The sequence below is a fragment of the Cajanus cajan genome, chromosome 8 (assembly GCF_000230855.2).
Source record: "Cajanus cajan strain Asha chromosome 8, NIPB_CcT2T_4, whole genome shotgun sequence".
Taxonomy (NCBI): domain Eukaryota; kingdom Viridiplantae; phylum Streptophyta; class Magnoliopsida; order Fabales; family Fabaceae; genus Cajanus; species Cajanus cajan.
Genome location: NC_138524.1, coordinates 24,009,268 through 24,022,318, shown reverse-complemented (window position 1 = coordinate 24,022,318; position 13,051 = coordinate 24,009,268). Strand labels below are relative to the sequence as shown.

At 41.0% G+C, this 13,051-nt stretch overlaps 2 protein-coding genes across 2 annotated transcripts; one reads left to right on the top strand and one right to left on the bottom strand.

The window, feature by feature from the left end:
- Positions 1-4,372: 4,372 nt before the first annotated feature.
- LOC145950338 (uncharacterized) lies at positions 4,373-4,753 on the bottom strand. The gene has a single exon (XM_083061426.1). The coding sequence runs from the start codon at positions 4,751-4,753 to the stop codon at positions 4,373-4,375; it is 381 nt and encodes a 126-aa protein (XP_082917552.1).
- Positions 4,754-7,480: 2,727 nt separating this feature from the next.
- Positions 7,481-12,941, top strand: LOC145950337 (uncharacterized). Its single transcript, XM_083061425.1, has 7 exons — positions 7,481-7,627; positions 8,030-8,164; positions 8,866-9,045; positions 9,170-9,215; positions 9,859-10,080; positions 10,543-12,434; positions 12,918-12,941. Exons 1-7 carry the CDS (start codon positions 7,481-7,483, stop codon positions 12,939-12,941), a joined length of 2,646 nt encoding a protein of 881 aa, XP_082917551.1.
- The last annotated feature ends 110 nt before the right edge of the window (positions 12,942-13,051 follow it).

Sequence of the window (13,051 nt, the reverse complement as noted above, 5' to 3'; positions counted from 1 at the left end):
TTTGTAAACAATTAATATCAACTCCTGAGTCTATGAAAGCTATTACATTAAACTCTTTTTGTTTTATTATTAATCAAACCTTACAATGCCATTTGTGAACAAATATCAACTTTAAATAATTCATGTGTGAGGTTGAAGCATCTTCAGTTATTGGTTTATGTTAAGTCAGACAAAGATGAAAGCAATTCCCAACAAGGTTTTGAATGAGACAAGTATAATACGTATTGTTATTTCTAACAAGATTGTTAGTGTTTTAGATATAAGTACAGACAAGTTGATATGCATCTATACCAGAGCCAAGAGGCATAAGCCAAGCACTAGATAAAGGATGAGAAAACGAAGGGAACACATCAGACAAAGATAACAAACATAGACACAAAAGAAATATAGAATGGACATGAGCAACCAAGATGAAGGGAAAAAGCTAACAAGATGTCAAATAAAAACGAAGGGAACACATCAGACAAAGACAACAAACATAGACACAAAAGAAATATAGAATGGACATGAGCAACCAAGATGAAGGGAAAAAGCTAACAAGATGTCAAATGATCAAATAGAATCAAGCCCAACACAAGAAAGAAAATAATGAAGCCTTAGATGATACAAGACCGTGGACGATGACAGTTGACCAGACGAAGACTCAAATTCACAGACGAAAACCAAGAAGGCTTTCTTGGATTGCGACTAAAGTCATAACGAGAAGAGCTACCTAACATCCACACTCTCAGAAGAACATATGAAATCATAAAAATAGAAGAAGAGAGAAGAGCAAAATAGAACTATCGCTTATCCACAAATCAAGCTGCATGTGTTAGAGCAAGTACACCTACTAGTCAGCAAAGAACAACGCCTCTATAGCTACAATATAAGGAAAGTACATAAATAGTATTTTACTATGCAATTGCATAATGAATGGCTGCTGAAGGAGGCTGTTAACGAAGGGGGGCTGCAAAATTCAATTTGAATTCTAAATCTAATAAATTTGAATATAATAATGAATAGTGCATAGTAACTTATAATATTATAATAATGAATAGTAACCTATGCATAGTAATTTCATAAATTCTATAAATAGGAGCCTAAGGATTCTGAAAATTCATAACTTAAAGGAAGAAAGTTCTAGAGAGAGAGTAGAGAGAGAAAGAGAGAAAGAAAGAGAGGAGGTTCTGCTCTAGTTCCGATCCTGGTTTAAGGAAAAGAGGAGGAGGTTCTGCTCAAGTTTCTATTTATCCAGGTACGGGAGAAAAAAGGGTTATTTATATGTAGAGTACATGAGGGTATTGGGTAGAATTTCTTTGGATCACGTTTAATTTATCTGCATGGAAGGCTGAGCCTCCTATTAATTTATAATTTGAAATAATTAGGGATTTTACTGTTATTCTATTAACTTTTATGTTAATGAAGGTTATTGCTATATTATTTGTTAAGTATGAATGATATTGATGTAATATGTTTGAGGGGTATGTAAACCCTACTTTGTTAAATTTATTTGTTATATGGAATTATATACGTGTTATAGATTTGATGAGATTTTGTATGGTTGTGATATGATTATGATTGTGATGTCTCACATCGATGACTAGGATGGCACGGCCCTGTATAAGTGGTGCTACAGGGAAGGCGTGACCCTAGCATGGTGTGGGATGAGAAAGACAGTTAATACCACCACTTATGTCGGTTATGGCAGCCCTGGCATAGGGTTAATTGCAATAGATTGTATTGATTGTAATGTGAATTGTGGTTACTCACACTAAAGGATCAAGGATGATACGAACCCTAGTAGTTGATGTTCAGGGACGAGCGTACTCCTGGATGATCAGGGATGATACGAACCCTGGTAGTGGATACTTCAGGGACGAGCGTACTCCCGGATAATTAGAGATGATACGAACCCTGGGTAGGTGATGCTTCAGGGACGAGCGTACTCCTCGACGATCAGGGATGATACGAACCCTGGGTAGGTGATGCTCCAGGGACGAGCGTACCCCTGGTCTGGTGTGGGTTGAGTGAGGCAATTAACCTGTATCACTTGTGTCAGATGGCGAGATCTTGGCATAGTATTAATTGTGAGATTGGCATGAATGATGGATGTGGAAATGATGTTGTAAATTGTAATTGGTGTGGATTATAATGGATGTGGATATGTAGATGAAATGAGATATGTGAATAGAGATATGAGAATGATGAATGATTGATATATATATATATATATATATATATATATATATATATTATATTAAATAATGAATTATGATGAGATTATTTTGTGATGTGTTTGTATGTATTTTGCATATAGATAATTTTTCTTTTCTCACCGTATAATTTGTGGATATTTTAGGAGGAGAGGATCCAGCTGCAAGTGGCATATAGTATGCCAACAGTTTTATTTTGGGAAAATGCTCTGATAGTGTGACATCGGGGCAGAGGATTTCTAGGTCGAGATATTTATGTGATTTTGATACTGTAATATTATTTTGAAAACAATTTTAGAAACTCTTGTATTTTAGGTTGTTGAATTTTTATGTGAACCCTTTTACCAATTTAGAAAGTTTATTTTCTTTAATTTTGTTATATTATTTTGATGTATGTGTTGTGGTCGTAAGGGTGTCACACATCGTGTAGGTTTGAAAGAGACGGTGACAAAACCAACCGATAAGCAATCAGACCCACACGCTATATGATCTGATAGGGAACAACAAACCTCGGTGTCAACTTCCTTGCCTTCAATGTTCTACCCACACCAGAGGTCGGGGTCACCTTTAGAAACACATGCTCCCCTTCAGCAAACTCCAAAGGCTTACGCCTTTTATCAGCATATGACTTCTGCCTATTTCGAGCAGTCTTCATCCTCTCTTGAATCAGCTTCACCTCCTCAGTAGTCTGTAGGATTAGCTCCGGTCCCACAACCACTGACTCACCATCTTGATACCAACACAGAGGAGTCCTACATCTTCTGCCATATAAGGCTTCAAACGGCTCCAACCCAATACTAGCATGAAAGTAATTATTATACGCGAACTCAACCATCGGTAGAATCTCCTCCCAGCTCAAACCAACAGCCTTCTCAGTTCCCAGCAAACCAACAAGTTTCACCAACTCGACATCTTACAACTATTTCTGTCCAACCTACCTCAAGAACTCACTAGTTATGGTAATCATCCCATAATTAATGTGATCTTGAGCTAACTCCACATAAAGATTCAAATCCCTGAACCCCTCAACCAGCTCCAGCTCTTTCTCCATCATACAAGACATGTGGATGGATTTCCTACTCAGCGCATCAGCCACAACATTGGCTTTCCCAGGATGATACATCAACGGGAAGTCATAATCCTTCAAAAATTCCATCCACCGCCTCTGCCTCATGTTCAGCTCCTTCTGATCAAACAAGTACTTCAGACTCCTGTGATCACTGAAGACACTGAACCGAGCACCCTACAGATAATGCCTCCATATCTTCAAGGCAAAAACAACCGCTGCCAACTCAGTTGCCTTGAAGCATATGTCACTACTTTCCTGTTTTGCATCAGCACGCACCCCAGACCCTAGTGAGAAGCATTGTAGTACACATCAAAAGGTTTACCAGAATCCAGCAACACCAGCACAGGAGAAGAAGTCAACCTCCTCTTCACCTCATCAAACTCCGCTCACAGGCACCTGTCTAAATGAACGGCTGCTCCTTCCTTGTCAACTGGGTTAGAGGTGCTACTATCATGGAGAATTCCTCAATGAACCTTCGATAGTAACCCACTAAACCCACAAAGCTCCGAATATCTGCGACAGTCCTTGGACGTCCCCACTGCAACACCGACTCCACCTTAGCCAGATCAACAGCAATCCCCTCAGCTGAGATCACATGGCCCAAGAACTTCACCTCACTCAACCAGAACTCACATTTTGAAAGCTTAGCGTACAGCTGCTTCGCTTTCTAAATCTCCAGCACTAACCTCAAGTGCTCTCCATGCTCCTCCGGGGTCCTTGAATAAATCAAGATATCATCACTGAACACCACAACGAATTTATCCAAGAACGACCGAAAGATCCTGTTCATGTAATCCATGAACACAGCAGAGGCGTTGGTCACGCCAAACAGCATCACAACATACTCGTAGTGACCATACCTAGTCCTGAAAGCAGTCTTCGGTATGTCACCCTCCTTCGCCCTTATCTGGTGATATCCTGACCTTAAGTCAATCTTCGAGAAAACGGATGCTCCGCTCATTTGATCCATAAAGTCATCTATCCGGAGAAGTGAATATTTATTCTTAATGGTCAACTTGCTCCACTGCCTGAAATCAACACACAATCGACTACCTCCAACTTTCTTCTTCACCAACAACACGGGAGCACCCCACAGTGATACATTCGGTTACACCAACTGCTTCTCTAACAGGTCCTCCAACTGACCTTTCAGCTCAACCAGCTCAGCAGGAGCCATCCCATAGGGAGCCACCAACACTGGCCCCGCACCTGGAACCAAGTCAATGCTAAACTCCATCTTCCTAACAGGAGGCAATCCAGGCACCTCATCAAGGAACACCTCAGCAAAATCTCTCACCACATCAATCTCAACAATGACCCACTCGGTCTCCACACTCATAGCAGCAAGCAGAAAACAACACTCTGCTCCATCCCTCAATAATGATTCAGCTTGACCAGCTGAAATCAATAGCTCCTCCTCCACCTGAGGAAAGATCAACCGCCTATTGGCACAATCTTTAAGGATGCGACTGGCAGACAACCAATCCATCCCTAAGACTATGTCAATATCCACCCAAGGTAAACAGATCAAGTTCACCTTGTACCCCTCCACCAATGCTCAACCTCCCCCAGCCAGCATGTAGACAGCATATGCCAGTCTCCTCTCTTGAAACATCCCAGCACAGTGAAAATCTTCTCCATCTCACAGATCCAGTGGTCAGCTACCTCTGGGTATGCATCTCCCTTGAACTGAGGAGGATGACATTTCCGGAACTCAGCTAGATCTCGGCTCTCCTACCACCCCAAGGGCCTTGCTGCACCAGCTGCAGCTCTATCAGCATCCATCCTAGTAAAATAAGAATTTTGTTGCTGCATAGCCATAGCCATCATCTCTATGGCACTGGCTATCAGCTCATTGGTTATAGTCATTGTCTACAGAAGTAACAGCATCTTCAGTACACAATAACTAAACCAAACAACCATCAACAGCACAAGAAAACAACACAGCAATCAGCACAACAAATAACACAACAAGACAACACAGCAAGACAGCACAACACAGAGCTCAGCACAACAAAAGCCTAAAGGAACCACCCCCAAAGAGTGTCCACTAGACTCGAACTGCTCTGATACCACTAAAGTGTAACGACCTGGCTGGTCACTACACACGGCATAGCACACTAGTAACACCAGACAGATAGAACAAGTATATGAATATAGGATCTAGAATATATAAATATACAAAGTTCCAGTCTAACTAGAGTTAAAGTGCACCAAAGAAAATTACAACCAAATGCTACTATCCCAAGTAGCCACAAGCAAAATAACCACACAGCAAAACAGCTCCATGGTTCCGCCGGAGACTCACCACTAGACGCCCACCTATTCCTGTTCTGCTCCCATACACATGTATGATCATCGCAGTCCAAACACCATGGAAAACAGCAAAAGGGTAAGCTAGTGCAATTAAAAATCAGCATATACATAGCAATATAATTAAAATTCATCATTTTAAGTATCATCGCATCTGCACAGCTTATACCACTCATCAATACTAGCACCACGATGCGGCTACATCAACACTGCATAGTAGCAACAACAACACCACTTCAAGTGGTTATAACGGCACCGCAAAGCGGCAATATCAACACCGACTTAGCGGCAATTACAGCACCATGTATGTGGCCGACAACAGCACCGACTGAGCGGTTATAACAGCACCACGCATGTGGAAGACAACAGCACCGACTGAACGGCTACAGCACCGACTTAGCGGCTATAACAGCACCACAATAGTGGCTAATAGCACCGACATAGCGGTTATAACAGCACCACAATAGTGGCTAAATACAGCATACAGCTCATCAATAAACAACACAGCAAAATCAGCAGACAGCACAGCTAAGTAGTATTCGACACAGCTTACTACTCATTACACAGCTCGTCATTCTAGAGCATAGCCATATTATAAATCAGCATTTAAAATTATCAATAACAGCCCAGCTCAGCATAGCGAGATACATCTATTACAGCTTAATATCATTTTTCAGCATTTACATCTAGTCAGCACAACATATTTATCAATTACATCTCAGCTCAGCAATCACAGCAAAATTCAACAATTATCAGCATATAATTCAACTCGACTCAAACAATAAAGTTTAGCATTAGCATCACATAGCACAACTCAGCTTAATAGCACAACCTATCGTCTTACAGCACGTCTAAGCATCTTACAGCAACATACACTTAACACAGCTCAACATCATCAATCAGCAATTTCAGCTAGTCATCACATCATATTCATCAATTATCAACATAAACAACATTCGACACAGTTTAGCTTTTCATCATACGGCATTAACATCATTAATCAACATATAACATATTCAACACATAACACGGCTCATCCATCTGGTTTACAACTCATCTATCTTGTCAATTATACCCACCCAAACAACATCAATCAGCCTAAGCACCTAAAACAACTTTCAGCTTAACCAAATCACTAAATGTGAAATGGCAACCTTCACAGAAAACAGCGCATCAGGAGCTATACTACTCCTACCATGCTCATCCTTATCTCATATTAAAGATAAGAAGGTTTCCTACAACTCTCATGAAGACACCAAGTCCTAATTCCTTCATTTACCTTATTAAAAATTCTAAAAACCGCAACAGCTAGATGTAATGCTGACAGCTTGACCTCTCTTCACTAAAACAGCCATATCTGGAGTTCTAGAACTCCTTTTTGGGTGATTCCAACGCCATTGGAAAGCTAAGATCCAAGGATACAACTTTCATGAAGACCTTAAGACCAAATTCGGTCATCAAGGCCCACCGCTGCAGCGCTCAATCCAGCGCTTTAGCTGCAACTCTCTGGCAGTTCAGTTTTTTTCTTTCCACAGCCATAGCTGCAAATCCACGGCCATAGCTGCAAGTTTCTGTCATTCTAATTAATTTTCCACAGCTATGGCTGGAAAAACTACAGCCATAGCTGCAAGTCTCTGCCATCACATTTTTCCTTCTCATGGTTGTGGCTGCAAATCCACGGCTATAGCTGTGGGTTCCTACAAGTGCATTTTCTTCCACGGCTATAGCTGTGATTCCACGGCTATAGCTGTGGGTTTCTGAACTTCCAAAAACTCCATGGATTTCAGCTTCGTTTTTACCCAAAACCTTCATGAACTTGCAATCCAAGGAGACCCAAACCATGCTACAACTCAAATGCAATACTATCAACCACATGCAACCCAAGAACATCAACAATCACGACATGCATGCATCCAAAACTCAAGAAAAATCATCAATGTTCAACCTTCCATCAAGAAACCAAAAACCCCAAATTTTCATCAAACCACGAAACCCCGAAAATGAAAATCTATCAAACACAGCCATCAAATCTCCAAGAATTAGACAATCCGTGAGTTTCTAACTCACTCAACAACAACCAGCACAAAATCCTAGCTTCCCTTACCTCGGTGAAGAATCCGAGCTTCGGGATCGCGGAGAATGGAGAAGAAGATGGAGGACGGACGGAGAAAATCAACGGAGAAGAAAGAAAACCCGCGCCTCTGCTAGCTTCCAACACAACTCCTCAGCTCCACCACTTAATGGTTCCAGAGAAAGACAAAAGGCAAAGAGAAGACAAGGAAATTTGAGAGTGAATGAGGGAAGGAGAAAAGAGTATGAGAGTGATAGTGAGGAAGAGAAAAAAAAAGAACGGATATGGGGTCTCACATTGTTTTCCTCTCAGATTTCTCTTCCAATATCGTTGTTATCTTGTCTTGTTTCCGTTTCCTTTGACATCTAATTACATTAACAGATACTTCGCGATGGAAAATGGAGTGAAGAAGAAGCTTCAGTGTTGGTTCCTGGAGACATAATTAGCATCAAGCTTGGTGACATCATTCCTGCTGATGCACGTCTCCTTGAAGGCGATCCTTTGAAGATTGATCAGGTAAAATTGGCTGTTAATGGTTGAGGTTTTTCCATATCAACTAAGTTAGACTAAGAGAATATGTGAACTAAATAAGAAATATCATTTTTACATGGATAAGAAATTAAGTGTTTGATGCATAGATAGATGAGATGTGACTTCATTACCTATGAAACACCGATAGAATTCCATGTCGACGTATGTTACATGATATCTGTCAGACACGTCTTGGCCTTGACACACGTCTGACACCTCTCTAATGTGTCACAATTAAATTTATTTTTTCTTGGAAACCTTTCTAACATAACTTTAATACCCGTCTAACACGACTTGGACACGAGTCAAAAGTGTGAGTCTATCCATATTCTTAACTAAACACTCATCTAACCCTCCTATTTAAAAAAAATATAATTCAGAAGTCAACTTATTAATATATATGTAAGGCTGGTGACATTTTTATATTCATAGTGAGACTCATTTTCATAAAAATTACTCATTGTTTTAACTTATAAAAAATTTAGTTCATCTTTTATGGATCATTATCATATAAAAGTGTTAAACTTATATATATGTCGTCTCCTACTTTTTGGACATTAGTTGGTGTCTGAGTCGTGTCGGGTGTCCATGTCTGAGTCAGTGCTTCATAGATCGTTACTAATATTATGCTTTATCATATCATCTTACACATGACCCTCTTGCATATGTTTTTCTATGTATTTCAGTCTGCTCTTACTGGAGAGTCACTTCCTGTCACCAAAAATCCTGGAGATGGAGTATATTCTGGTTCAACTTGCAAGCAAGGAGAAATTGAGGCAGTAGTTATTGCAACCGGAGTTCACACCTTTTTCGGGAAGGCAGCTCATCTTGTGGAAAACACAACACATATTGGACATTTCCAGAAGGTTCATATATAGGATTTGTAGTGTCCTTAATGTTGGTGAATGAGTGTTTTCTGTCTCAAGTAAAAACATCTCCGTGAGAAATATTGTCAGGATAATGCTCAGTGACATCACATAATTGTTACAGGTTCTAACATCTATTGGGAACTTCTGCATCTGTTCAATTGCTGTTGGCATTGTTGGATAATCTTAAATTTCTAGAGATATCCGAGATATCCGAGATATTCGAGATATCCAAGATATCCGGGATATCCGATTTAGTTATCTGGAATTATTTGATTTTGAGTTATTTGGTTTCAGATTAGATAAGATAGTTTTTTGGTAAGTTTTGATTTGATAAGATATTTTATTATCTTCTTGTTAATTCAGTACGTTGTACAATGGCTATTTAAAGGCCATCTCTTATTCAATAAAAATCACAGTGAGTTGCTACGATCACCCACAATTTTAGTGTTACTCGTCTCTCTTAGTTTTTCTACAAATTGGTATCAGAGCTATATGCTCTGAGTGCCGAGTGTGAGGGGAAAACAGTGTGCGCCTGTGAAGGGGGAAGAAAGAAGAAAGAGAGAGTAATGACAAAGGTTGTGAATGGAATGACCGTACCACAACTGTCAAAGAAAACCAATTATGATAATTGGTGTTTACAAATGAAGACCCTGTTGGGTTCCCAAAGTCTATGGGACATAGTGGAGAAGGGGTTCCAAGAACCCGAGGAGGACGAAGACCAATCTGTGGCTCAGATTGCCGCATTGGAAAAGACACGAGTGAAGGACAAATCAGCTTTGTATTTTTTGTACAATGCCGTGGATGAGTCAGGTTTCGAGAAGATTGCAAACGCTGCATCTTCAAAGGAAGCATGGAAGATCTTAGAGGTTGCGCACAGAGGTAACCACCGTGTCAGACAGATCCGACTTCAAACTCTCCGAGGAGAGTTTGAGAGTTTGAAGATGGAGGATAAGGAACAAGTATCCGAGTACATAACTCGGGTGGAGAAGGTGGCTAACCAACTAGGAAGGAATGGGGAGCCAATGCCAGCAAGTAGAATTGTGGAGAAAATCTTGAGATCATTAACAGATGATTTCGAGAGTATTGCATGCGTAATTGAGGAGTCAAAGGACTTGTCAGTTCTCTCAGTGGAAGAGCTCGCTGGGTCACTCGAAGCCCACGAACAAAGGAGGAGGAAGATGAAGAATACTCTTGATCAAGCATTACAGGCGCAACTTGATTTGAATGAAACTCGGAACACTCAGGGCCGAAGATCAGGAGGACAAGGACGAGGTGATCATGGAGGACGAGGCAAAGGACGAGGTGATCATGGAGGTGATCAAGGACGAGGTCGAGGACGAGGTGACCATGGAGGTGGACAAGGACGAAGTGATCGTAGCCAAGGAAGTCAGCCGAGGTCCGAGGTGGAATGTTATAAGTGTGGCAAACTCGGCCACTACGCAAAGGAATGCAGATCGGCAAATTGCTACAACTGTGGCAAATACGGTCACATAGCAAAGTATTGCCGAGCTAAAAGCCGAAGTGAAGAAAAAGGGAAGAATCTTCTCACAGAAGAAGAGGACAAGGAAGCAGGAATTTTGATGATGACGCAGAGCTCGGAGACCAAGCTACGTCCGAGTTCTGCCTCCGAGGTCCAGCTAAACTTGAGTTGCGTCGAGAGATCAACAATTGAGCCTCCAAGCTCATATGAGAAGTCAGAAGCCGAGCTTGATTCGAGTTGCCTAAACAACTCGATCTGGTATTTGGACACTGGAGCGAGCAATCATATGTGTGGAGAAGAAAGTTTCTTCAATGAACTCATCAAGGTAAAGGCTGGATTCGTGTCATTTGGGGATGATTCCAAGGTGGCGGTAAAAGGGCGTGGAACCATCAAGTTTATACAGAAGGATGGACGAGTTGGAGAAATAAGGAATGCCTACTACGTTCCCGAACTTAAGAGCAACATCTTAAGCATGGGGCAGATGATGGAGAAAGGCAACTCGGTTCTGATGAAGGATCGAGTGCTTTATTTGAAGGACAAGCATGATCGTTTGATAGCCCGAGTGGAGATGAAAAAGAATAGGATGTATAAACTGGAGCTGAACATCCTTCAAAATAAGTGCTTGAAGCTGGACGTGAAGGATGAAGCCATGATGTGGCATTTTCGTTTTGGGCATTTAAACTTTGGAGGCTTGGCCGAGCTATCAAGGAAGGAGTTGGTACTCGGACTACGTGGTGTTGAGTTTGACAAGAAGTTTTGTGAAGCGTGTGTACTTGGAAAGCATACAAGGACAAGTTTTCCGAGCTCGTCCGAGCACAAAGCGAAGGAGCAACTTGGGCTGATACACACTGACTTGTGTGGACCAATCTCTCCAGCATCTTTCAGTGGTAAGAAATATTTCATCTCTTTCATAGATGATTTCTCTCGAAAGACCTGGGTATATTTTTTGCAAGAAAAATCAAAGGCATTTGAAGCTTTTAAGAAGTTTAAAGTCATGGTGGAGAAAGAGACTAACAAGCAAATTAAAGCTTTGAGGTCGGACAGAGGTGGAGAATTCACATCGGCAGAGTTTATGGAATACTGTGAAGAGCAAGGTATAAAGCGTCTTCTCACAGCTCCATATTCACCACAACAAAATGGAGTAGCTGAAAGAAAGAATCGTACTATTCTTGAAATGGTCCGAACCATGCTTAAAGGGAAGAATATGCCTGAGAAGTTTTGGGCAGAGGCAGTACAGTGTGCTATATATATACAGAACAGGTGCCCACATTCAAAATTGGATGATGTGACACCTCAAGAAGCATGGAGTGGACAAAAACCGAGTATACGTCACTTCAAGATCTTTGGAAGCCTTGCTTACGGTCATGTTCCAGCTCAGCTCAGAACGAAGCTTGATGATAGGAGCAAGAAGTACATTTTGATCGGGTATGATGAAAAGGCAAAAGCCTACAAATTGTATAACCCTGTTACAGGTAAAATTCTGGTAAGCCGAGATGTCCAAGTAGATGAGGAAAGTGAGTGGAGTTGGAGTAACTCGGAAACGACCTCGGGGAGCTCGAACTCTGAAAGGGAGAACTCGGAGATAATAGGGAGAAGCTCGGATAGGACCAATGAGCATTCCGAGGAAGATGATGAACCTGAGCAACTTAGAACTCGGAGCTTGCAAGACATCTACAACTCCACTGACGAGTTACATGTAGTATGTCTATTGACAAGAACAGAAGACATAAAATCTGAAGAGGTGGTACTTGATGAAAGACGGAAGAAAGCAACGGATGAGGAGATCGGATCAATTGAGAAGAGTGAGATGGGAAGTAAAGCTGAGCTAGTTGAGGAGTTTAAAGAAGTGAAGAGGGAGTTTGTGATGACCGATTTGGACATCATGAAGTACTTTCTGGGTTTAAAGGTGGACCAAAGAGCAACGGGTATTTTTGTGTCCCAAAAGAGGCATCGGCCACCTCGACGCAGGGGGTGCTGGACGTTGCATGGCTCGCGGGGCCATGGTACACAGAGGAGTATCGCGCTCTGGTGGAAGAAGCATCGAAATGAAAGAAGAAGGAGAAATTTAAGATTATGGGGGAGTTTTGTTGGATAATCTTAAATTTCTAGAGATATCCGAGATATCCGAGATATTCGAGATATCCAAGATATCCGGGATATCCGATTTAGTTATCTGGAATTATTTGATTTTGAGTTATTTGGTTTCAGATTAGATAAGATAGTTTTTTGGTAAGTTTTGATTTGATAAGATATTTTATTATCTTCTTGTTAATTCAGTACGTTGTACAATGGCTATTTAAAGGCCATCTCTTATTCAATAAAAATCACAGTGAGTTGCTACGATCACCCACAATTTTAGTGTTACTCGTCTCTCTTAGTTTTTCTACAGGCATGGTTATTGAAATCATTGTGATATATGCAATCCACGGAAAGCACTACCGAAATGGTATTGATAACCTCCTTGTGCTATTGATTGGAGGCATCCCTATTGCAATGCCAATTGTTCTTTCTGTTACAATGGCT